Raw genomic sequence first — 27,128 nt, forward strand, 5'->3', positions numbered from 1 at the left:
ACCCGGGACCACCGCCTTTCCGGGGCAGCCGCTCTACCATCTGAGCTAACCAGGCGGCTAGCAGATGGCAGGGCGAAGTCGAATTTGTCGACAACACGAAGCAAAGGCAAGAGTTTGACGTAGTAGTTCTGCGGAAACCCGCAAGTCGAAAGAAAAGCCTCATAGTTGAAGAAAAATTCGTCCTGGTCCGGGACTCGAACCCGGGACCACCGCCTTTCCGGGGCAGCCGCTCTACCATCTGAGCTAACCAGGCGGCTTGCGGGTTTCCGCAGAACTACTACGTCAAACTCTTGCCTTTGCTTCGTGTTGTCGACAAATTCGACTTCGCCCTGCCATCTGCTAGCCGCCTGGTTAGCTCAGATGGTAGAGCGGCTGCCCCGGAAAGGCGGTGGTCCCGGGTTCGAGTCCCGGACCAGGACGAATTTTTCTTCAACTATGAGGCTTTTCTTTCGAGGAACCCGTATGGGTTTCCTTTGTAGCAATTGCTACGAACAGGTGGACGTCTCATTTTCCCTTTATTCAAAAACGGTTAATGCATTGCCGGTGCATTTGTTTTATTTTTTGCACTGCATGATTCAGCACTATACAAATTCTTTCTGTTTATGCAACATATATGAAAGTACAGCTGGTTCAGGAGCTTTATTAATCTACTAACGGTAATGCATAAGTGCAGATGAAAAGGAACAGGTGCACATGCATAATATCTGCATTCCATGCATTTCATATCTATAAAATGAAATACATTCAAAACGTTTTGCTACCGCATGTAAAGAAAAATGTAAACTAACTCGTAGATATCCGCTATGGAGTTATGGCCTTATACACTCTTTGTAGACTTGTCTATAAAATGTCTGTGTCTATAGAGTGTCTATTTGATTAATGAAAATGCATGTTTGTTGACAAGTGTATGCAGAACGTCATAGAAAAAAGTGTATTGGATTATAAAGTTCTGTTTTTGTAGACTGAAGTCTATAGAATGTCTATAGTATATCTATATACATTTGTCTGTAGACATTCCATAGACTTCAGTCTACAAAAGTAGAACTGTAAGCCTATACACTTGTCCATAGACAATATGAAGACAACTGTCTACAAACATGAATTTTAATTAATCCTTAGACACTCTATAGACTCAGACTTTTTATAGACTAGTCCATAAAAAGTGTATGACCATAAGTCTTTAGACGGTCTGTAGACAGTCTATAGACTCACACTTCCTATAGACTAGTCTATAAAAAGTGTATGACCATAAGTCTATCGACAGTCTATAGACAATCTATAGACTCAGACTTTTTATAGACTAGTCTATAAAAAGTGTATGGCCATAAGTCTATAGACAGTCTATAGACAATCTATACACTCAGACTTTTTATAGACTAGTCTATAAAAAGTATGGCCATAAGTCTGTAGACTGTCTATAGACAGTGTATAGACAGTCTCTTGACTCAGACTATTTATAGACTAGTCTATAGAAAGTGTATGGCCATAAGTCTATAGAATGTCTATAGACTAGTCTAAAGGAATGTCTACAGACAGTCTATAGACTTCATAGACAAATGTCTATAGACTGTCTATGGACTTTCTATAAAAATTTTTGTAAGGGTTAGACTAGGTTAACCCTTGCTGCCTGGAAGATCGGAAGTAATATAGAAGTGAGTAGAAGGCAGGAAAGATAGAAAGTACGAGAGAAAGACGAAGAATGGAGGAGAGAACAGGAAAAGGCAACTACCAATTTCCCTAGGATGGGTCAGTCTGGAGGTGCCGTGTGCATGAAGTCGAGGTTAAAGGGGTGTGCGCCGCCGCCGAGGGGCCTTAGAGGTCCAGACCGTCAGCATCAGCTCAATCCCCGGATACCCATTTTCCGTGACACGGCTAAGCCACGTGCGTTTAGACGCGGTAGGGTACAACCATCGTGTGCCCCGGTATATATGTGGTGTCGCACCAGAGAAAACGTTTGCTACGCAGGCGCCCCTGCGGGGTGGTCAACTCAGTGTTCATCTTCGACGCACCTTTCGATGACACCTGCCCCGTGATTAGCGCATTGGCATGTTGCCCTTCTTGCTCCATGTCTATGCTGGACGTCGACAGCTCTATAATGCCCTCCTGAACCCTAATCAACGATCCAAGCTTCTCAACCAGTTTCGCAAGTACGCCTCTACATTCGATTGTCAATAAGCGGTTTTGGGCCGCGCATCGACGCTCTATCACGAGATGGATACGGGCACCCACGCTCCGCCACGCCAGTGACCTTATCGCGTATCACCAACGGAGCCCCGTGTTATTGAAGACCAAGTCAGCGATATGCCGCAGTGCGGAGTTGCTCAACCGTCTAAAAGTCCCTGGGCGTCCCCTGTAGTATTTGCAAAGAAAAAAATGGATGTATCCGGTGGAAAATGGAAGATAACGCCTACATACGTGTATCCCTTTACGCGCATCGACGATGCTCTTGATTCTTCCCAAGGCGCCGAGCACTTTTCCTCTCTCGACTTACGTTCCGGCTTTTGGCAAGTGCCCATGGCTGCGGCCAATCGCCCCAAAACAGCTTTTGTAACACCAGATGTGCTTTAGGATTCTTGCGTGATGCCGTTTGGCCTTTGAGATGCTGCTGCTACTTTTGAAGGGATGATGGATAATCTCCTCCATGGCTAAAATAGAAGACGTGCTTAAGTTACCTTGATATGAGACGATTGTTTTTATTCTGACTGCGCTTCTCCCCTGTGTAGTTTCGAGCAGGTCTTGCAATGCTTAAGTAATGCTGGTCTCCAACTTATTATAAAGAAATGTAGCTTTGGAGCCAAGCAATTAACGATACTCGGACGCGTTCTTTCTGCAAACGACGTTTACCCAACACTTCGAAACTTCGCGTCATCACCGAGTTCCCACAACTCACGTACCCAAAGGAACTCCGAAGGTTCATTGGGCGTTGCTCATGCTTTCATCATTTTATGGGCAATTTCGCTACTATCATAGCTCCCTCAACTCAACTCCTACGAGGCCCCGCTGGTCTTTCTACCTAGTCCTCAGCTTGCGACGACGTGTTTACAACATAGCGTCGTATGCTCACATCGCCAGTCGTGCCATGCAATTTCGACCTCATGGCTCCCACAGAAGGTAATACCGACTCGAGCGGCGTAGGACTTGATGCGGTGGTCGCTCTGCGCAAAAGTTGATACGTCGAATATATAGTAGCCTAATCTAGCAAGGCACTAACCAAGGCCGAGTCGAATTACTCCGTTCGAGAAAAGGAGTGCCCACTGTGATTTGAGCCCCTGGAAAATTTCGATCATAACTTTACGGCCACTCTTTGATATCATTACCGACCATGACGCCCTATGTTGGCCGTCGACATTGAAAAAGCCAACAGGCCACCTTGCCCGCTGGGCCCTCTGCTTAAAGGACTTGAACATGCGCGTTTTCTGCCGGTCAGGCCGTAAACACAAGAACGTGGATGCTTTTCTTCGCTCGCCGATATCATTTCACCAGCTGTCGTCATCATCACCAGCTCTCGTCGATATGGCTGCGGAACATAGCGAACATCCGTGGATTGCTGTACTTTTGGTGTGCCTCTCTGACTTCCTATCGACTCACCCTTCCCGTGCTCTCCGCGGTCAAGCTTCCCACTTCCAACACGGGATGCACTGCTCTATCGTCACTACTGTGCTTCCAATGGTCGCAAGTCGTTCTTCGTAACCCGTCGCCACTTCGGTGCAGATGTATGCTCGGCTTTCCATTTTTTGTATGCTCGGACCCGAAGTGCGCATACGCTGGCCTCTTCAAAACATGGTCCGGGCTACGCTTGCGCTCATATTGGCGTAGGATGTACTTTTTTCCAGCAAGACATCCACTCATGTTAAGCATTCCAACGCCGCAAGTCTCCTGCTCACCATGCTTGTAGACCCTTGCAACCGATTCCGTGCCTCCGTACCCCTCTCAGCCATTCGACAGCGTCAGCATGCGCCTCTGGCCCTCTAACCTGCACACCTGCTAGGAATCGCTGGGTTATAGTTGCCGTAGATAACCGTACGCGTTATGCAAAAACAGCTACTCTACCAACCGCCATAGCCCACGCCATTACGCCCTTCCTCTTGCAACACTTCATACTTCGCCATGGTGCGCCACGGGAACTTCTGAGTGACACAGGGCGTGTATTCCTTTCCGATGTAGTGAACGCGCTCCTCACAGCATGTAGTTCCATCCATCGCCCAACTACTGCCTATTACCCGCAGACTAGCGGCATCACTGAGCGATTTAATAAATGTTTCGGTGACATTTTATCCATATACAATGCATCCGACCACACCAACTGGAACCTCGTTCTACCATGTGTTACCTGCGCCTACAACACCACCTCACAGGCCACGACGGGCTTTTCCCCATTCTTCCTCGTATATCGCCGTGAACCTTGCTGTACCCTCGACATGATTCTCCCTTGCCGAACTTACATCCAGATAGGCCAAAAGGCTTTCAGATAAGCCGAGGAATGCCGCCAGCTCGCCCACTCTTTTACGACTTAAGACAAATGGCAGCAAGAGTTCCGTCATGATGACGACCGACCAACCAGCGCGTATCAGCTCGACTGTTTAGTCTGGATCTTTATACATTCGACTACTCTTGGTCTTGCCTCTAAATTCGTCCCCAAGTACCACGGTCCCTGCTGTATCGTGTAACATACGCCCCTTGTTAATTACATCGTCGAGTCGCTCACACCATCCACTGACTTAAGGCGCAGCGAACGCGAGACGGTGCATGTACAGCGACTGAAACCATACTACGTCCCGGTCGTCCTCCCCTCCCCTTGAGTCACAAGCATGGCGCCCTCTTCTCCTGGGGAAGTTGTAGAGAAGAAGATCCCCAATGGGGTATCGTCAATGCTTCGCGCATTCGGTGCCTGACACTCGACCAACAGACCTGCTTGTTCATCCTTCTGACCGTGTGACCAAACCGCTTTCCATTACTAACCTAAGAAGATTTGATCTGAAACATTATTTTAACTGCCTTTTCACTGAATATTATTCTTTTTTAATACAAGTGAGGAACTACAGGTGGCACGCGTGCCGTGTTAGCGATGAATTAGGTGTGGTTTTTGTGAATTTTTTCACTGTATTGTTGGTCCTAGCTAGCACCGAAATAACATGCGTGCTGGTAATAAGGACACATGCTTATGGCACTTCGTTTGAAATCTGGGTGAACCCACTGCTCTGATTTCATGCACAACTATCAAGGCCGTGCCTGCTAATATGGAATGGTGCATAGAGTTCCATACAATAATTACCAGACGGAACTCGGGCACTAGTGTGTACGGAAGCTGTAGTCGGCACTGTTCAGCCAGCATCGGAATTATGAGAAGTACATGGTTTTTGCCTAAACCTCGTCCTTGCGGCTTAAAATGGCTTCGTGTCTTTGTAAACTCAAAAATTTCACGAAAGCACTGTGTAATAAATTAAAAATAATATTTAGTTATGGGGACCAAAACCACGATAATTGCTTAAACATGGAATCAGCACCCTTGACAGATAAGAGCTCAAGTTCCCGTCATGGTTACGTGGTGGGAGGGGACTCGGAATTTTGTTTTTGGCATGTGCTACGACACGCAGCTTGTTTTAGTTTTTAGTGTATCCGCTCCTTTCTGTTTAGAAGGCCAGACGAAACAACATATGTATATGCCATGCGTTCCACGTAATTTGTGCCCGAATATTAAAGTATGCAAGTGCCACGTAGCTGGACACAAGCAAGGTAATGTTTGCCGTGGACCTAAGCGAGTCATAATATTTGTTTTCCTTCGCCTAGAAACATATTCAGATATTATCAATAAACAAATTAAGTAATAAATTCCGAACAGCAGCCTGAATGCAAAAAATTGAGACCCTCCTGTAAGAATTGGTGATCTATATTTATGGTACACAATGCGTGCTACATATGAGTTTTTTCCAAGCATGAAGGAAAGCCTAGGAAACAAGAAAGAGTTCCGCGCGGTTGGCAATTTTTCTCTGGATGGTTTACAATTTTCACATTGAAACCTTTGCTCTGAAAATTATGTTTGAGTAGTGGAATAAAAATTATGCAGATCCAATGCACTGTGGCAATCGATGTAAGCAAGGCATTCTGTGCTCCTTGCTTTGATTGAGGATAATTGGTGGTGATGTTGACGGCTAATGTTTAATTTCTTCAACGTTTTGTTCAACATGAGAATAGCGAGTGTTAAGCGGTGCTTGGAGTGCACCACTGCTGTTTGTCTGCGTATTACAGGGAACACACAGGGGAAGGTATTTGCTTCAGGCGTTGTCGTGCGCCATACTTTATAACCTGTGAGAGGGTTGAGAATATGTATTGCTTCACATGGCACTCGCATGGTGTCAGAAACATTCAGCTTTAATTTAAATACGGAGCGTTGTGTGCCAGAACACAATCGGATTATCATGCAGGCCGTAGTCTCCGGATTGACTCCGGATTAATTTTGACACCATGGTGTTCTTAAACGTGTCCCTGAACTAAGCGCACAACCTTTTTTTTTTATGTCGCCACAGTGGAAATGCGCCTGCCACGCTCGAGATCAAACCCCCGACATCGAGCATTGCTATAGCCGCAAAGCTTCCCTGGCGGGCACAGCAGTGTTGATTTGACAACGACCGCTTCTTTTGTGTCGCCCGGACCCAGCAGTGCACTTTAATTAAGGCGGTTATGCTTCTGCGCGCTCTGCGTAAGTTGTGCGCTAGACATGTTTGCACGTCTTTATACTTAAGAAATAGCAGAAACGCACCGTACCGCATCTAGAACTTAAATTTATGCTGTTTCCTCGCAACCGATGTGGTGTCTGTATTAGTAACGTTTCCTTGCCTTCTCACGTCAGCTGTTCCCTATCCCTATCCCCCCGCCCTCATATTGTATTTGTTCACTCATGGTTCACTCGTTTCGTGACTGCCTAGGTTCTACCCATTCTCTGCAACCTATGCCCCTCCTCTTTTTTATTCTACATAGCTTCCCTCTGGACTTGCGCCTTAGTAGAAAGGTAAGCGCTTGCGGGGGGTCACGGATAATTACAGCTGTCGAGAGGCCAACGTAGCGACACCCAGGAAGCTCGAGAGCGCATTGTGCACATCTGACGCGGTATGGTTCAAACGAGTTTCTCGTGTCTCTTTTCTTTTTTTGTCACGCTCCTTCCATGTCTGTACACGCCTGAAGCACCCCTCGACGCGGTGTGCCACGCACAAGCAGGACCAGTGGGAAAGTCGAAGGAAGAGTCAAAGAAAATTCGCTTTGAAATAATGAGTAAATATGTACTTAGGTGAAGTACAAAAAATACACTGTCTTGCTCCAAGCGAAGTTACGATATTACCGTTGTTCTGTACACCTACGTATTATTAAATATTTTTAAATTTTGGCACAAGCTACGTGTGACACATGGTATGCTGCTTGTCTGCAAGTAAAAATATATTGGAGGACAGCACTCTGTCTACTTTCTGTCCTCTTATGAGCGCCATTCTTGGTTAGCTAACATGGATTCGGGAACGGAAGAAGCCAGTGTATAACGTTGTCATCGCGCAAGTTCCTTCTTCGTACCAGGACGTAAAGTGTTTTCTACATAAGTTATACTAATACATTACTCAGCGCGCTCGCACGCTTCGCAGTATTTATTTCAATGTTTTAACGCATTATGATATTGGCTAAGGCAAAAAAAAGGGGCTGAATTGTCATGTTAGTACTGCTTGACAGAACAGTGATTCGCTTAGTGTGTCGTGTAGAAACCTCCATTTCGCACCATGCGCGACAAGGAGAGTAGACATTTCGTGCTAAGCTTGCGCGAGAGTAACAGCCAAGAGCAACAGGCTGACTGCGGTCTTTCCAGAAAGATTCTGGCATTCTTGTACGAAATCTTTCGGCACTCTCCAGAAAGGCGTCTTACATTGGCGTTCTCCTCTCCGCGGTGGCTCAACGGCTGTAACATTCCTCAGCTTCGCACGAAGTCGCTGGATCAAACGCTTGCCGCGGCGGCCGTAATTGTAAAGGGCAAATATGAAAACCCCCGTGAAAAAAGTAATTTACAGGTTTTCGTGCCAAAATCATGTTATGATTACGTGGCACGCCGCAGTGGGAGACTCCCGATTAATTTTGATCATTCGTGGTTGTTTAAGGTGCACCTAATGTAGGGCACATGGGTGTTTTTGCATTTCATCAGCATCGATATGGGGCCACCGCGGCCGGGATTTCATCTCTCGACCTCATCGTTGGCGGCGCAGCGCCAAAGTCACTACGCCACGACCGCGGTTAAAGAACGCCCGTGTGCCGTCCGTTGGACGCACTTTGAGTGCTCGCAGATGGTCAAAGTTAATCCAAAATGCCCCACTACGACGTGCCTCATATTCAGATTGTCGTTTTGGCTAGTAAAACGACAGAACTTTTTTTTTTACATTAGCGCTCGCAGAAGACCACAATGCTGAGCGCTTCATCTTTTCTTGTGTGCATTCTTTTGGGAGTAGCGAAACATTTGGCTACCTGAAGGCCATTCATCGTGCAATACGCCGTGTACAACTTACAACAACAGAAGAACACACGCCATACACCATTGCGCTCGGCTGTCCATTTATGATGTATACTTTCGCGGTTTTCGCTTTCGCTTCTATTTAGCGTATGAAACGATAAAGCATCTTGCTTGGTGGTATTTTTGTGCACTGCAGTTTAGCCGTCATGATCCAGCTCGCGAGGTCGTCCCGTCTCGGTAAATCCAACCGAAGAAGCCATTCCATGTCAAAGGGAACATTTCGACAACCTCTAGCCGGCATCTGCAGAAGCACTTTGGAAGGCGGAGCGCTACACGACGGAAATAACGGGACTTGCAAATAAAACGTTGGTTGGTAAATAATTTGTGCCACTCTATTATTTCTTCGCAATTTCTTTCTTGGAATTCGGTCATCACAATAAATTTTTGCGTTACCCATGATGTCTCATGAAGAAATGCTGGGTAACAATTCAGGCAAGAAACTGAAAACAAAAAAACGAATAAATCATACATATATACCGCGTATACCATACCGCGTATAGCGAGCGCATATATGTTTTTCAGACAAGTGCCGCTACATGTTGACACCACTCTTCAATTCAGGCATAAACACGTATGCGAGAATCTAGGTAACGCGCACTATCGAATGTGTGCTTACATAAACTAAAATTTCTTAAGTAATAATATTCCAAAGTAGCACATTAAACAACAACCTAGTTGAAAAAGAATCGCCGCGATGGACGCAAAATTTTGTAGCACGTGCGTATCTACAAGGCGTCTGGTGCCCTATAACGTAAAACTATTCCAATATGTTTCTATTCCGATCTCCTGACGTCAAATTTGCGTAACCATCGACGCAAGCACCGGGCGGTCACCCACAGGGTTGTCTGTACAGACCAATCAAACACTCTCATCGCTCATAGGAGGTCACATCTGTTTGCTTCCAAACGAATAACATTGCCTACGCTGAGCGGCTCGTCGTATCTAATTGGCTGACAAGAGGCGAGGAGAACGCTCAAGTGGAGAGGGATGCGCTGGGGCAGAGCCAGTGCACTGAAAATCTTTAACCGGATGAAGAGGGTGCTGCCGGCGTCTGCGATTGGTCGGCTTTCCGTTACCTAGCTTGTGGTGGCTGGTCGACAATCACGGTGGTATGCAACGGAAGCTTAAGAATGACGCTTAAACAGACCCTCAGCAAAGAAGAGTTGGCAGAATGAGGTGGTAAACGTGCCGAAAGTGCTCGAACACGTTACACGGCCATGCAAGAAGTTTTATTATACGCAAATTCACCCATGCTATCTGGCAGGTGCGAGTAGCCAGCGTCTCAGCGATCGGCGGCAGCCATCTTTTATTCCTTTCGGAACGGGGCAGCCTGCGGCTATTCCGAAGAAAATTCAGTTTTGTTCGGCATATTAATGCATCTTTATCGCCTACACGTCACTTTGACGTGGTGAGTTTGTGCGGCTTTGTGACGTCGCGTGACAGGCAGGTGAAGTGAGCGCAGTCCGAAAACTTTTTACCAATAGCCGATGGCAAATGGCGAAAAGGGGTCGAATCAGAAATAAGTGTTTTTCTTTTTTCTGTCAAGTTATGCATAATCAGTGTGTACACATCGTATCAGATGGGGAGCTATCGCGGTTTTCGTGACGTCGCGTGATAGACAGGTGAAGTGGGGGTGGTCGAAAAAAGTTTTTGACCAATCGTGGAGGGCTGATAGCAGAATTGGAATAGAAATGTTTGGAATAATTTTACGTTATAGCGCCCCTGGTTTCTGTTCTAATTGCCCACTCAGTGGTTCTCCCGCGCCATTCTTGCACATGCTTGTGCGGCATAATAAGAGCCGTAGCTCGGTAATTTCATCTACATAAACGTTGAAGGATTTGTGGATTCAAAGCATAGAGTTTACCACAATTGCTAGAGAGAACCTGGTGCTAGTGTCTACGGGAGCTGCAAGCAGGGTAGTTCCGCCAGCCTGGGAGTGACAGGCAGTACGTGGATGTGCCTGAACTTCGTCCTTTTGGCTATAAATGGCTTCGTTACTTTGCAAACGGACCATATTTAAAAAAAGTATGGCGTAATAGTTACGTAAATGAACATTCAAATTGTTCGACTGCGTATTCGAACTCAGGAGCTCCAGCACAGAAACGTGATATTGAAGCCTTTACTCCACGCACCTATACAGAAGTGGAATCACAGCAATCAGGAGCGATTACGAGTGTTTGCAGAGTCGAGTGTTGGCAGAGTCTTGTTACCTTCAGGATTAAGAAGTATCAATTGCTTTCAAATTTAGTGCAGTTTAGGCCTAGATAAAGCGTAATAAACGAAGCCACAAGAATGCAGGAAGCCCCAAGCACGAAGACCAGGCAAATCCATCTTCTAGCCATTATTCCCCTGGTGGCCGAACAATCTCAGCACCAAAGTTCCCTCTGGTAATTGTAAGAAAACATGCTTCAAAGTACTAAGTCAACTCGTGGAGAAGGAAGCTATAGTGCGGGGTTCCAGTGTAATTGTGACCCCAGCTTGTTCTCAGCTACCGCGGCGGGGTAATGCAAAAAGGGATGATGGAAATACCTGTGGCTTGTGCGGTGCCATCTCGAAAATGAAGTGCTGATTCCAGTTGACGCTGAGGTCGACCAGCTGGTCTAATGGGTCAACACCGTCCACGTTTTCCGCCGAGATGGACAACTTGTGTTGGTGCATGAAGTGCTTGAGCCTTCTCACGTTGTCGGTAGCGTAGGCGGCGTCGTGCGCCTCGACGCACGAGATGTACATGTCGTAAGCCTTGCGCGTGCCCTTCAAACGACTCTCCGGCGGGTGGTGGTTGGCGGTTGCCTGCATGTCCCGCTCGCGATCAGTTCAACGAGACTCCGCAGTGGCAGGGATAATAGCTAGCTAGACTGAAATATTTTTCAATCCATTGGCTATTCATTATCCGACGTCCCTGCTTCGACAACATGTCCTGATGTCATTGACACTGAAAGCTGTATCTTGCGCTTTTGACATAAGAGGTATTTTGGTGAGGCATTTGAGTCGTTCTTTAGAAAGGAAGTGAACTGACTTCGAATTTTGTGCAGTATGCACAAATATCACAGTAATAAACTAATGAAATTTGAATACTGCCATTACAGAAGCACTGCCAGTAGGGCCCCCTTTGCAGAAATTAGGAGTCTGCTTCTTTTACGCGAAATCCACTGGTAAAATATTTATATGCGTATTTTTTACTTGGTAAGGCTCATGCTTCCCATTAATTACGACAGAAATTGGAGCATTAGTTTATACAGAAAGCCTTAGAAGGGCTCTTGTGCCAGATACTTCAATTTCACAATGTGCACAAACTAAAATATTACGTGCAACACACTTTCGTTAACTGAAATTATAGGTGTAACATGTAATTAATGCACATAGAGGCCAGCCCCTGACGAATAACAAAATTCATGCACAAAGCTTCTGCGAACAATAACAGCGTTGTGAATGTGCAAACTGTAAATTTAATTCTGCATAAAGATATTCGATACTACAAAACACTATAATGTGCAAATATAAAAGGTAATATTCCAACAATCGATCATTTTCATTTATCCATTTCACAAACAGACATAGGAGCGGATAATAAAAGCTGCCCTGCCGCCGCTTGTCGAGCCTGCTGCCCCATTGGAAGGGGTCACAACAGCACAAACAGTTATACATTACATCAAGGTAAACGCCTAGGGCCTCATAACATAAAATGCCAAATTTACGTAACCGCCGATGCAAGCATCGGGCGAAAATCCGCAGCGTTGACTGAACAGCCGAATCAAATGCTCCCCTCGTTTATAGGAGGCCCCTTGTGTGTTTTCAAAACGAATAACATTGCGGACACTGAGCAGTTTTTCTTTTATAATTGGCTGACAAGAGGCGATGAGCACGCTCAAGTGGATAGGGTTTCGATGGGGCCGAGCAAGCGCACTGAAAATAGATAAAGGGACAGCGAGGGGGGTGCCGGCGTCTGCGGCTGGTCCATTTTCCCTTACTTTGGTTGTAGTGGGTTGTCTAAAATCGTGGCGGCGTGCAACGGCCAGTTAAAAACACCGCTGTAAGGGATTCGAGGTAAGGATGAGTTGGCAGAGAAATGTCGTAAAGGTGGCGAAAGTGCTCGAAAACGTTACACGGCCACGCAAAAACTTTTATTGTGCGCAAATAAACCCATACTCTCCTGCAGGTGTGAGTAGCCAGTGGCTGAGCTATCAGCGGCCGCCATCTCCTATTGTTTTCGGAATGGAGCAGTCTCCGGCTATTCAGAAAAAACTCCTATTTTGTTCGGCATATCAATTCATCTTTAACGCGTACACGTCACTTTGACACAACGACTTTTCACTGTTTTGTGACGTCGAGTGACAGACAGGTGATGTGGGTGCGGCTTGAAACATTTAGGCCAATAGCAGAGGTTACTGGCGAGAAGGCGTCGAATCACAAACAATTATTTTTCTTTTGTTGAGATCCATAATGCATAATCAGTGTGTACGCGTCATATCAGATTGGGAGCTATCGTGGTTTTCGGGACGTCCCGTGACAGACAGGTGAAGTGGGGGTGGTCCAAAAAGTTTTTCACCAATCGCGGAGCGCTGATTGCTGAATTAGACTAGAAAAGTTTGAAATACCTTTTCGTTACAGCGCCCCTAATTAGAGATAACATCTCTAAGCAAAAGACACAATTAGTTTTGTATATTAATTTCCTGGGAACTTCTGACTGAAATATTGAACTTGTAGAGGTGTTTATTAGTCAGCGGCATTTGGGAACAACCGTTAGAGCACGGCACGGACTCCCAGCACTAGCGGCGTTCCCTGAGCAAAAGCGCTGGGGAGATTGACCCACTCGAAAGTGCTGGCGAGGACAGCGTGCCTCTCCATCGCTACAATTACCCCCGGGAAGGAAAAGAGAGCCGTCCCGCGACCTACCAGCACCTCACTATAAGTGGATCATAGTAGGCTTGAGGCGCTCGACGTTGACGATGTCTCGTCCACGACGGCGCATGTACGAAGAAGAGTCAACGGGCTCAATCACGTAGTTGACGGGGGATGCGCGTTTGACGACACGGTAGGGCCCTTCACACTTGGGTAGTTGTTTTGAAGAGGGATGAGACGCAGCGGAAGGAACCGAGAGCCACACAAGTGCTCCAGGAAGGAAAGTGCGCGCAGAAGTGGTGTCAGCGCGCGAGCTCTTCTGGCGCTCTAGGTCATTGAAGATAAAGGCCCGAATGAGATCCCGGCACCCTTTAGCATGCCTTGACGTGGAAGAAATGGGCGGACATTCAGTCCATCTCCTTCGGTACAAACTAAAATATTTTTTTCGCCTGGTGCGTTTAACAGCGCTAGAATTTAACAATTAAGACGATGTCTGTCATAGCTAGTTAATTGGACTACCTTTACGACTTCAATACGCTGGCAATACCGTGTTCTTATTTAGTGGCTCGGCTTTCCCTATTTTATAAAATGCATTATATTTAACGTACCATTTTACGGTAAAGTATAAACACGAGTTACGTGAAGTGTTGCATGCGTATGAAACGGTTTCAAACATGATACGCTAGTGTTTTGAACGCACTATCACATAATCTGGTGGCAAACAACGAAATTGGCTGGGTAGTTTAGGTTAAGTTATAGTGTCTTGGCCGTACTGAATTACGATGTGCAAGAATATTAGAACCCACCTCATTCTCTTTATCGGCGCGTTCAGGCTTCACTTGTACCCTAATTCGGGCCTGTTGAGCTATAGGAAAAGGTGTCGGCATTCGCGTAGAGCAGCCTTTGTCCATGCTTGTCCACAGTGCGCGCCTCGTTTTTTGCATAATTGTGTGTGAGTAAGCAATATCACAGGATCTGTAACTGTGCCGTTTGAGCTGCTTTTTTTATCCAAAATTTGCACGCACGAGAATTTACGTATCTTTAGAGCGACACGTGCTGCCTCCGCAATGTATGAGGCTGAATACTGGAATGAAAATCTACTTACGCGAAAATGAATAAGAAATGTGTATGGGTTTTTGTTAAATTATAGGTTGTTTAAAGGGCCACTAAAGAGAAAAATTATTTCTTCTGCATTGCTCCTACGCATTGCTAGGCATTGCATTACTGCATCAATTCAGGGCCAATGATGATTTCGATATGATGCATGTGGTGCAAAGGGAGAAAATGTGGCTTGATCGAACGGCCGATAGGAGAAGGCAACCAGTCCGGTGCAGAACCGCATCACGCCGAGCGCCTGTCTCGAAAAAGTGATGAAAGGCTCTTTTTTTTTTACATTTGCGGCTATGTGACTAGAAAGTTTGTTCTGAAAACAAAATGTCAACACTGTCACTATAGTCTACTAAACAAGAAAGAATATGGTCGCCAGCTGAGCGCAGCTGATAACACACGTCTAGCTGCGAGACAAGGGAGCCTTTCTGTACCCCGTACGGCAATCTCTTTACAGATTTTGCCAGCCTTTTCACTAGGTGTTTCACTACTTGGGAGCTTCATCACGAAAATGTGATGCATGAGCGCTACTGGACTCATTAGGAAAAAGCGGGAAGTTGCGGTCGGGTGCCTCACTCGCGGCACTCACTTGTTGCTAAAGTTACTGCTATCTATGTAACTATTCGCCTCCATTTTTTTGCAAAGGCTCTGAAAAGCGCGAACGCTAACCACCGTGAATATTCACAATATCTGAAGTTAAGCTGCTGCACGTGAGACTGGGTTATTTGAATCTGTTTAAAACGTTCTCATGTATCGCACTTTTTATGGTGAAGCAATCCAAGCACCTCAGATGAATATTTTTTTATTTATGTACAGTGATCCTTGTAGAAAGACAAAAGGCCGATGCATGACTGACCCCAACATACTCTGAAACGTCCACTCAGTACCTGTTTATAATAATCATTTGTTATCTCATGTTATATTTTTTGTCAGGCATGGAACATAGATCCCTATAGTTCTTGATTGTATTTTTATTTATATAGAGCATTTTTGTATTCCTTGAAAATCTTCTAATGTATATGAAATAACACTTTTACGTTTTTACATTGCTTACCGTATTCTTTTATTCGGCCGTTATTTAATTTATACGGCAAACATGCAGGTATGCGTATGCCTTTAATTTAATTTTATCTAGAAATCTGTAATGTCTCTCTGTGTGGGACACCTTTTGTGTAAAACCTTGTGGAATAAAGTTTATCTGGAATTGCTTTTATTTCTAATGTCTGCATTTAATGCAAGCTTCGTCTAAGCACGGTGAAGCTCGTTGCGGCATACTATCTTTGAAGCGAAATAAGCTAACATGATTACCGCGCTACGGTCGTTGTAAAATAACTTAATATATTAAAGTGAGAGCCGAACGAATCTATCAATACCATTGGTTACCTTGCAGAAACTTTTAATGTTCTCTCACTTACCTGTATAGCACCTGCGATGGTGTCGTGCATGTTCTGGCCAACCGATGTTTGCCGGCGTCGAGGTGCCGTCCATGATCCGCACACGAACTGGTAGAAGTTGTCGCACGGACTGACTGCCCGTAGCATCGACTGCACGTGAAGAATTACACCTCACCAAGCAGTACGACACTACTGCAGGTACAATAAAACACGGGCCGAAAGTGGCATTTCTCCACACATTACCATTGCTGTATATAGGCGTTAGGCTTCCCAGTATGAACAGGAGCTTTTTAACCCAGCGACTGCTGCGGCGGCAGGCACTCTGTCATGCGTCCAATTGCGCAAAACGCAACGTGACTTCTGGCTATACCAAGAAATGGCTGCACTGCAATTGTTGTTGCCGGTGTCTTAGCAGGATAAGAACAATACTTTGCCATTCCTTTTGCGAAAAAGGGATGCATGCTGTAGTGCAAACAAATAATGCGTCCGAAAAAGTTGCTTCATTAGCTAATGCTGCTCAATGTTCCACATTACCTAGGACAGAGTTAGGATGCAGTTCGATGCAGTGGACACGGTCAGCAGCACTACCGGAAGTCAAACATTGTTTAGGCTCCAAATAAACAATGCCGAGAAAAGTGCTTATTGCATACATATCCAATGAATATTTACTGCACCTTCCCGGTACAATAAACATTATGCCTGCCATCGAGAGATTGCAGGCATAATGCACCTCTGAAATTAGAAAAGCTGCAGTGCGCCTCGAAATAGAAACATCACTACAGGTAATAAATGATCTACGTGCATTGTATTATTTTTTACAATTGGGAAAAACTCAAAAAATGAGGATTCGCGTATCAATAATGCAGATATTTTCGGGGCAGATACTTCACAGCACGTGAGACACGGGCACACAAAGAAACGCGCAAGTCTTCACAGTGCCACTGCGGTGTCGTTGCTTTTGTGCGGTCTCATGTGGACTGCGATGTTTTTGTGGCCTGCATTGTTCTTGCGGTGCGGGTCGAGCCGTTGGACTGCTGTCACCGCCTATGCGGGGCAACGTGGGCTTGGGGGGGGGGGTTGTTAGAAAGGGGTGGCTGCGATGTGCTGACTGCAGTGCTAAAGCAGATAATTTACCGTAAGCCGTTGTTTTCTTGTCCACGACTAACCACGCGACCACGAGTAACTTCTGCGATGGGTCATCGGTGTATTATTTCACGGCCCTGCGGCAAGCGGCAAGTCCTGTAGATGTGGTCTACGCAGGTTTAGTGCTTCCTTAGCAAACACCGCGCGCACCAAACCACGAAGCATAAAGCCAGTGAAAAACATATCGCAGTTTCGCCCGAAAGGCGAAGCGCTGATTGCGATTGCGACCGCAGATTATTAGACAACTACACGAAGTAATTGTAACTGAACAAGTAACTCGGCACAATAAAAACGACAGACACGAGAAAGCTCGACAAAGACAAGCGCTACTCACAACTGTTTAACGGAAGAATTGTATATATATATATATATATATATATATATATATATATATATATATATATATATATATATATATATATATATATATACATATATAACCTCTTGTCACGCATGCGCATACCGAACAATAAGACTGGGCACATGTACATTAAAGCCGGTTTCGTAAAAAGCCAAATTGAGCATGAGGTAACGTGATAGAAGGCGCTCTTGTACACCGATCTCAGTTATTCTTGATAAAGAAGGCGGCGTTACTGTTCTTGCCCAGAATGGTAGTCTCAGAAAAGCAAGCGACACACCCATACGCGGTAATATGAACCACCATATGTGCGCCCTTATCCTACTTTTTTTTTTTTTTGCGCATGTTCGTTCGAACGGTCGTTCATGCAACGTCCGGTTTGACCGATGTACAGCTGCCCACAGGTGTGCAAGGATGGCATATGCAACCACTCTGGAGCACTTAAAAGGCTCCTCGTGCCTAGGGCGATAGCCCCGCCTTGCCTCGCAGCACATTCGAGAGCTTAGCTTCGAAAGCTTGTTGGGCGCTGAAAGAACGAGAGGAATACCATGACGGTTAGCGTCTCTTTAAGGTTGTGTGACACACTGCGCACGTAGGGTATAACCTCCGGTATCACCTTCGGTCGCTGGACCTCTGCTGCTGCCCTTCATGCTCCAAGCTTCACTTTTGGCAGCCCAGACTCTGCTACAGCGTTCACGACCGTCAAAGGGAAGCCAGCTGCCAAAAGGTGCCTGTCTTGGTTTGAGAAACTAGACCGCATTTGTTGCACGTACGATTTTCGCAGAGCTGATTCGAAGCACAGACTGCCTACCATTCGCTTCATCACCTTACAATGAGCGGAATCATAAGGCAGGAATATTGTCAAGGCTCGCTGTAGATGAGTCCAGCAGACTTTAACACCAAAAGACAACTTTAAATCTAACAACTCCAGGCACGTGACGCAGGAAGTTCATGCGTTAAAACGAGCCCTTGGCCTTTGTTTTGCTAAGTTTTACGCATGAACTCCCTGACGCGCTATTAGGACTAGTATGTGTCCATCGCCGATCGCTTTTAAGATATAGCCTGCCGGAATAGAACCACCCCCTACCTTCTAGGTGCCTTGCACGCTTCCTCCACTTTGCTATCTTGCGCGCGCCACATCAAGCTACAGTCGTCGGCTTACTATCGTACACTTTCATTCGCACATGCAACATACGGCGCATGGCCGCAATGTTATCGCACTTGGACTTGATGGAACATCACGCTTATGATGACGGTGGAAATGCGCCCGCAGTGTCTCTATAATTGCTATCGCATTAAAAAAAGACTAAAAAATGGTGTGTCCGCCCTTACTGTTTACTAAATTTCTCTAGGTGGGACGTGTCCGATTTCAAAATCGAAAAAAAAACTGGCGAGATAACGCCCGATCACTGCTGCCGAGGCGATATAATAGGAGACAAAAGTCTTATAGACCAATCCCTTTCCCTAAACGACATCAAGGAGGTCAGGAATTCCTACGCATTTGCCCTGAAATTGTTTCAGAAATATGCCCACAAGAAATAATCATAAACATGAAAGAGTACCCAGTCTGGTACCCCAGGTACACCAGCTCACAAAAGACTGGTATATTCCTTGACGGCTAGATGATCACGCTTTATTATTGAAGTGGCAAGAGCGCAAACATCCGCGTTCACCCTCACCATAGCGGCAGCGTCCCATTCACGAGCCTGCCCGACGGTGAGACCCATCAAAAGAACGTCGGTACGAGGCCGTAAGCTTCACGACAAAGACATTCCTACTTAAATAACAGAAGAGAACTCTGGCGTTTGCGGTCTGCAAGAGATGCAGGTATGCTGTTTATCAAGGTGTGAGTGGTAAGCAGTTTATAGATTTGGTTAACCTCGTAGCTCATGCATCAAACGACTTTGTGGCTGTACAACTTGATAATTTAAACAACATAGTGTTTAAAAATATGCACCTACCATTACGATACTCCCTAATCCGAAATTTTAGCGCAGCTCTATACGTGTTTTCATTTCGCTACATATTGGCTGGCGTAGTCAATTTACCTCGTGCGGTACGTTCCAAGCGGGACGAAGTGTGGCGCAACTTTCTCGCTAACCGGGAAATCATGATAGGCAGCACGTGGCTGACGCGTGGGCGCGATTCAAAGCAGCCACCGCAAACAGACATGTGCCCATGCAGCACTTTGGTGAACAGACGACGCAATGAGCGTGTCGCTCGATACGCGCGCCACCGCGAATGGAGCGCAGGCTAGCCAGCGCATGGAGGCACCCTAAGTATGCGCTAAAACCCCTCAATTTTTCAAAAGTAGCGCCATGCTTAGATCTTTGCGCTACCCGCTTTCCCTGGCGGTTCATCCTCCACGCCTCCTGTCGCCCGGGCCTCATCCGCTCCTCCATTGGCCAATCTGTGTCACGTGGAAGCACGCGACACGCTTTTGGATATTTTGTTTTCAGCGCGCTCCGACCGTCATTGCTGGCTCAGTGCGACGAAAATGCGCGCAGACAGATTGTTCGCGGGAGGTCGCAGGACATAATTGCGGCCGCGGCGGCCACTTTTCGACGGAGGCCATATGCAAATACGCCCGTGTTCCGTCCATTGGGCGTACGTTAAAGAACCCCAGTTGGTCAAAATTAGTTTGGAGTCCCCCATTACGGCGTACGCATAATCAGATCGTGATTCTGGCATGTAAAACCCAAGAATAATTTTTTCTCTCTGTCTTGTGTGCCTTGAGTGTTCCAGTTAAAGCAACACTGCTGCCCTGCGAAAACATATAACGCAATATACAGATGCACGTAGCATACAGATATAAAATAAGCACTTGAACAAAAGTGTTACTGGTGCTTCTGAGGGGGGGGGGGGGATTTTTTACGGAACCGCTGTTCAGTTGTCTCGTCAAGTTCGTTCTTCCTATCAAATTCCTACCAATTGCGCTGTATTAAATAAACAAAAAGCTGTTGCATGTGCTGGTACGTTGTTAAATTATCAATACCGCTACTGTAAAAACCTTGCTCATGGCCGCCACAACCCGTGCATGAGCTACACGCATCTGTAAAAAGCGTGAAGCAGAAGTGGCACTGTTGCAAGGTATTGCTGGCCGCAGACAGTTGGAATCTTTCACACACCGGCCGAGCGAAAGTATCCGGTAGGTACGTAAATGAACCTACGAAACAACGTACATTTTCACGCAGTCAAAACGTGGAACTGAGGTAATTATGTGCGTGTTTGAGCACACCGTGTGAATGCGTCGTATTTCAGCAACAAAAACTCTGAACGTGCCGGCGTTTTAAGCTTTAAATAATCGTCATTTTCTTCTTTTTTTTGCGCGACTCCAACACGACATCATTAAGGCCAGATATTGATTAACGCAGAAAACCGTCGCCTCAAAAACTGCTCTGCGGGGAACGAACAAACTTTTCCGTGGATTTCGTTCGGTAGCGTATTAGCCGTCTTCTGCTACAGCAGGGCTAGCATAGGCGGCGCCGTAATCGAGACCGAGCCGAGCGCGCGAGTGGAGCAGTGGAGGAGGGAAGTTGTTGGCGCTACTTTGGGAGAGTGAGGGGTTCTAGGATGCGCTAAAGTCCCTCGACAATTTGAAAGTACCGCCAGTCTTTGAACTCTACCGCCACCGCGCAACCTCCTCACTGCCTCTTCATCTCGGGGCCGCGCAATTTTCCAGCGGATTGAAAAAATCCACGTGTGGATATAATTGCATAAATAGGCCTGGAGTGCGGCCTGATCCCGGTGACCAGACCGGTAACGCATTCCCTCACCAGAGCAGGATTGGCCACCCTGGTGCAATACTTGGACACAACCTCCTATATGAATACAACAATCAAACCCCGGCCCTCAGTCCCCAGCAGCTGCGGAGCAACTGACAACGGCGGTGGTCTGACCTGTGACGCACTAGAGAGTGCTAAGGATCCCTGGGTCCGACAGGCCGTCATTGGAATCTGAACCTGGCGACGGTTAACGTTAGAACGTTATCTAGTGAGGTGAGCCGAGCAGTGCTATTGGAGGAATTACAGAGCAGTAAATGGGATATAATAGGGCTCAGTGGAGCTAGGAGGACAACAGAAGCATATACAGTGCTAAAAAGTGGGAAAGTCCTGTGCTACCGGGGCTTAGCGGATATACGAAAACTAGGAGTCGGATTCCTGATTAATAAGGATATAGCAGGTTACATACAGGAACTCTAAATCATTAATGGCAGCGTGGCAGGTCTTGTTGTGAAAAATAATAATAGGTACAAATTGAAGGTCGTACAGGTCTAGGCCCCTACATCCAGTCATGATGACCAGGAATTTGAAAGCTTCTATGAAGACGTGGAATCGGCGACGGGTAAAGTCAAAACAAAATACACTATACTGATGGGCGACTTCAATGCAAAGGTAGGGAAGAAGCAGGCTGGAGACAAGGCAGTGGGGGAATATGGCATACGCACCAGGAATAGCAGGGGAGCGTTATTAGTAGAGTTTGCGGGACAGAATGATATGCGGATAAAGAATACCTTCTTCCTCAAGCAGGATAGCCGAAAGTGGACGTTAACGAGCCCAAATGACGAGACTAGAAATGAAATAGACTTCATATTCTGTGCTAACCCAGGCATCATACAAGATGTGGACATGCTCAGCAAGGTGCGCTGCAGTGACCATAGGATGGTAAGAACTCGAAATAGCCTAGACCTGAGGAGGGAACGGAAGAAACTGGTACCTAAGAAGCCGATAAATGAGTTAGCGGTAAGAGGGAAAATAGAGGAATTCCAGATCAAGCTACAGAACAGGTATTCGGCTTTAACTCAGGAAGAGCACCTTAGCCTTGAAGCTATTAACGACAATCTTGTGGGCATCATTAAGGAGTGTGCAATAAAAGTCGGTGGTAACTCCGTTAGACAGGATACCAGTGGGCTATCGCAGGAGACGAAAGATCTGATCAAGAAACGCCAATGTATGGAAGCGTTTAACCCTACAGCTAGAATAGAACTGGCTGAACTTTCCAAGTTAATCAACAAGCGTAAGACAGCTGACATAAGGAAGTATAATTTGGATAGAATTGAACATGCTCTCAGGAACGGAGGAAGCCTAAAAGCAGTGAAGGAGAAATTAGGAATTGGCAAGAACCAGATGTATGGGTTAGGAGACAAACCCGACAATATCATTACTAATATGTATGAGATAGTTCGAGTGGCTGAGGAGTTCTATAGAGATTTATACAGTATGAGGGGTACCCACGACGATAATGGAAGAGAGAATAGTCTAGAGGAATTCGAAATCCTACAGGTAACGCCGGAAGAAGTAAAGAAAGCCTTGGAGCTATGCAAAGGGGGAAGGCAGCTGGGGAGAATCAGGTAAAAGCAGATTTGTTGAAGGATGGCGGGCAGGTTGTTCTAGAGAAACTGACCACCCTGTATACGCAGTGCCTCATGACTTCGAGTGTACCGGAATCTTGGAAAAACGTAAACGTAATCCTATTTACTATGAAAGGGGAGACCAAAGACTTGAAAAATTATAGACCGATCAGCTTACTGTTCGTTGCCTACAAAGTATTTAATAAGGTAATTGCAAATAGAATCAGAAACACCTTAGACTTCTCTCAACCAAAGGACCAGGCAGGATTCCGTAAGGGCTACTCAACAATAGACCATATTCACACTATCAATCAGGTGATAGAAAAATGTGGGGAATATAACCAACCCTTATATATAGCTTTCATTGATTACGAGAAAGCGTTTGATTCAGTCGAAACCTCAGCAGTCATGGAGGCTTTGCGGAATCAGGGTGTAGATGAACCGTATGTAAAAATACTGAAAGATATCTATAGCGGCTCCACAGCCACCGTAGTCCTCCATAAAGAAAGCAACAAAATCCCAATAAAGAAAAGCGTCAGGCAGGGAGATACGATCTCTCCAATGCTACTCACTGCGTGTTTACAGGAGGTATTCAGAGACCTGGATTGGGAAGAATTGGGGATAAATGTTAACGGAGAATGCCTTAGTAAGTTGCTATTCGCTGATGATATTGCCTTGCTTAGTACCTCAGGGGACCAGCTGCAATGCATGATCACTGACCTGGAGAGGCAAAGCCGAAGGGTGGGTCTAAAAATTAATCTACAGAAAACTAAAGTAATGTTTAGCAGTCTCGGAAGAGAACAGCAGTTTACGATAGGTAGTGAGGCATTGGAAGTGGTAAGGGAATACATCTACATAGAACAGGTAGTGACTGCGGATCCGGATCATGAGACTGAAATAATCTGAAGAATAACAATTGGCTAGGGTGCGTTTGGCAGGCTTTCTCAGATCATGAACAGCAGGTTGCCATTATCCCTCAAGGGAAAAGTTTATAACAGCTGTGTCTTACCAGTACTCACGTACGGGACGGAAACCTGGAGGCTTACGAAAAGGGTTCTACTTAAATTGGGGATGACGCAAGGAGCTATGGAAAGAAGAATGATAGGTGTAACGTTAAGGCATAAGAAAAGAGCAGATTGGGTAAGGGAGCAAACGCGAGGTAATGATATGTTAGTTGAAATCAAGAAAAAGAAATGGGCATGGGCAGGACACGTAATAAGGAGGGAAGATAACCGATGGTATTGAAAGTTACGGAATGGATTCCAATGGAAGAGAAGCGTAGCAGAGGGCGGCAGAAAGTTAGGTGGACGGCTGAGATTAAGAAGTTTGCAGGGACAACATGGCCACAATTAGTACATGACTGGGGTAGTTGGAGAAGTATGGAAGAGGCCTTTGCCCTGCAGTGGGCTTAACCAGGCTGCTGCTGCTGATGATGATGATAGTAGAACTAACCTCAAAGCTCCTTTTACCTCCCTATACCCCTTTCATACGGCTTTAAGAAAAACCAGCCTCTTCATAGACGTTGTGTTCAGCATTATCGATGCTGTTATCAGCATTTCTCGAAATTTTGAACACGACTGGGGCGCGCAAATGGCCCAAAATAACACGCCTCCATAATATGCTGCGGCCCGTCCGCGGAAGCCCAGGAGAAAAAGCGTGCCACGCGCAGCCGGCGGGCGAGGAGAATCGAGGAGGAAAGCGCCACAGGGAGGATAGTGTCGCTACTTTCAAATGATCAAGGGGCTTTAGGATGCGTGCTATTCGGGTGCCGTCTCGAGGCCATCGAAGCCGTAGTTACGCCATTACGCTTTTCTGGTCACGCTTTCACCATACCCTCCTCTTCCGTTCTCTGCATCATTGTTGCGCTGCACCATCCTCGTCCGATTTCTTACCGCTTTCATCGCACTCGCCGTCTTTGATCGACTGCTGCGCTCCGCGTTTTCTATATTTCGCTGTGGCCGTTCGCTCGGTTAAGGCCAGGACACATGGAGCGCATTTAAGGCGGCAACTCCGCGATTTTCGCCCAGCGGCTTGCATTCGACGCCCGGCGTCAAGAAAAACGTCCGCCGCCTCAGATAAGGACCCGCCAGACATATAAAGAGCGTCGTCGGACGCTGCCGGAAGCGGCTAGCAAGGGCAGTCATGTCTTACTGGTCGACAAATCCGTCACTTCCGTTCTCGTCGTCGGCACATGCTTTTCGCGCGCGCGCTTCTCTGCTCGCGGGCTTGGCGCTTTGTGTTGGCAACACGGTAATGAATTCAAAGGCAGCTCACGTGGAATTTAACGATAAGCTTATCTGCGCCATGCAGAAGCATCCCATTTTAAGCGATAGTAGAAGGGTGGATTATGAAGATTATAACGAGGGATGTGCGCCTGTACAGGCGCGATCAATATGAAGGTGATCGCGCGAGCATCGACCGGTGGGCCTTTCCAGCTGCATAGCGGCTGATATCGGAACTGCGACGATAAAGATTGCGTTGCCTTCTTTCCCTCGTAGGCTCTTCCGGGCTGCAACCGTCACCCCTATCACTACCTCGCCACCTTTTTCCTGTGTTTGTTCTCTGGACTTCGGTTTATCTGCATTTTATATAATTTCTTTTTCATTTTTGCCGACATAGCAGGGGCGGGCATTTCTGCCGTCACAGGTTTTGATAACACTGTCACTGTTTCTGCGGCCCACGTGCGCCGGACTGGTAATGCATGGAAAAAACAAAGTCACTGGGCGTCCTCAGTGTGCAGCGTCCTGCTAGCATCTCAGAATTATCAGAGCCTCTTCGTGACACATAAATGCCGTTTCTTTTGTTCCCGCCTTCAGTCGCTCCCAATATTCCACGGCGGTTAACTGCGGAGGAAAGGAGCGAAATAATCGGTCTAGGAAAGGCAGGCTTCTTTCAGAGAAAAATTGCTGCCATAGTAGGCCGTCCACAGAAAACTGTAAACCGTACCCTCATTGCCTATTTCAGAGAGAACCAAGTAGCGGATGCCCCTCATCGTCGCAGGCCCAGGAAAACGATTGAAGATGAAGACCACCTCATCGTAGCTGCAGCCGTCGAAGACCCCTTCACAACAGCAAAAAAAAAAAAAAAAAAAGCCGAGCAGCTCGACGTTGATGTTAGTCTGCCCACTATCCAAAGGCGACTTTATGAGGCAGGACTGAAGAGTCACGTAGCCGCAAACAAGCTCCTCCTCAGAGCAACACACCTTCAGAAATGCTTAGAATTTGCGAACCATCACAGAAACTGGACGTCGCACCAATGGCAGCAAGTTATATTCAGCGACGAGTCCACATTCTCCACTTGCTGGAATCAGCGCCTCCGAGCCTGGAGCGTCTCCGGGTCCAGGTAAAATAGTAAGATAGGAATGCGCAAGCTTTTGCGCATTTCAAAATTGATTTTTTCTTTCTCTTTTCCGGAAGGTACGCTGAGGACAACGTCCTGAACTTTGCTGCCAGGGGACGTGTCTCTGTGAACTTGTGGGGTGCCATCAGCTATGCAGGTCTTGGCCCGCTGTACCGCATTCCGGGGAGGCTGGCAGCTGAAGCTTGCTTAGAAATTTGTAACAGCATTCTTATCCCATATGCTGTTAATGAACCCTTCCCGGACGGCTGCTTTTATTTTCAACATGACGGGTGCCCTGTGCACACTGCATCTGTAGTGCAGGAGTACCTGAACAGCAGTGGCATCGCACAGCTGGAGTGGCCACCGCGGAGTCCGGAACTCAACATGATTGAAAACATTTGGGGGATTATAAACGCTAATCTGGCTCGCATGTATCCGGACACAGGGAGTCCAGAAACATTGTGGCAAGCGGTAGAAGGCGAATGGAGTCGCATTTGAGGAGACCCGGCGATAGCAGAGTCACTCTATGCATCTTTGCCAAGGAGAATTGAAGACCTCCAAAGGAAAGGAGGGCGCCCTATCAAGTATTGATAGAAAGTCAATGCATGTCTGAAGCGAGCATTATCTACAGAGTGTATGTTGCATGTTATGGATGAGTGCAGCGTGTTGAAAAGTATCCTTTTTTTGCAGTGAATAAAATATTGATCAATGTTATGCCTTAATTTGTTTTGACTCTTTAATAGCAACTTTTGCGGCTGCAGGCATAGAGTAGAAACGAACGGCAGCGTTAAACAACGGAACAGTTGGTAGTATTATGATGTTGTAGTATTGTAGTTACAGGAAAATGAAGGCGCAGTAGATGTCACCCCTGGTACGGAAGGGAATGAAGAAAAGGACGAAGAAATTGCGTAGTAGAGGGCAGAGGAACGATAAGGGGGCACTTGAGGCTATTTTCGTGCTGTTAATGTGACATTGCTGATTCGAGATACCATAGATCAGTATCTGATCTTTAATCGGTTGACTTAATTAATCCCAATCATGAGTATTCAATTATCAGCCTTC

The 27,128-nt window shown here is 46.4% G+C and overlaps 1 protein-coding gene and 1 long non-coding RNA gene across 6 annotated transcripts in view; one reads left to right on the forward strand and one right to left on the reverse strand.

The window, feature by feature from the left end:
- LOC135912853 (uncharacterized) overlaps positions 1 to 8,949 on the forward strand; it is an 81,060-nt gene extending 72,111 nt beyond the window's left edge. The window contains exon 5 of one of the 2 annotated variants that reach the window (XR_010567802.1): positions 8,673 to 8,949. This is a non-coding gene — a long non-coding RNA (uncharacterized lncRNA). The remainder of the gene's footprint in view (positions 1 to 8,672) is intronic. The other variant, XR_010567803.2, reaches the window with a different exon arrangement.
- The window catches only part of LOC135912830 (endothelin-converting enzyme 2-like), a 147,488-nt gene that overhangs the window by 112,822 nt on the left and 7,538 nt on the right, over positions 1 to 27,128 (reverse strand). For all 4 annotated transcript variants that reach the window (XM_065445395.1, XM_065445405.1, XM_065445386.1 and 1 more), the window contains 2 exons: positions 15,898 to 16,026; positions 11,066 to 11,326 (listed from right to left, as the gene is read on the reverse strand). In XM_065445395.1, the coding sequence (XP_065301467.1) occupies positions 11,066 to 11,326; positions 15,898 to 16,026 (390 nt within the window). The remainder of the gene's footprint in view (positions 1 to 11,065; positions 11,327 to 15,897; positions 16,027 to 27,128) is intronic.

This window comes from Dermacentor albipictus, chromosome 1 (assembly GCF_038994185.2).
Source record: "Dermacentor albipictus isolate Rhodes 1998 colony chromosome 1, USDA_Dalb.pri_finalv2, whole genome shotgun sequence".
NCBI lineage: Eukaryota > Metazoa > Arthropoda > Arachnida > Ixodida > Ixodidae > Dermacentor > Dermacentor albipictus.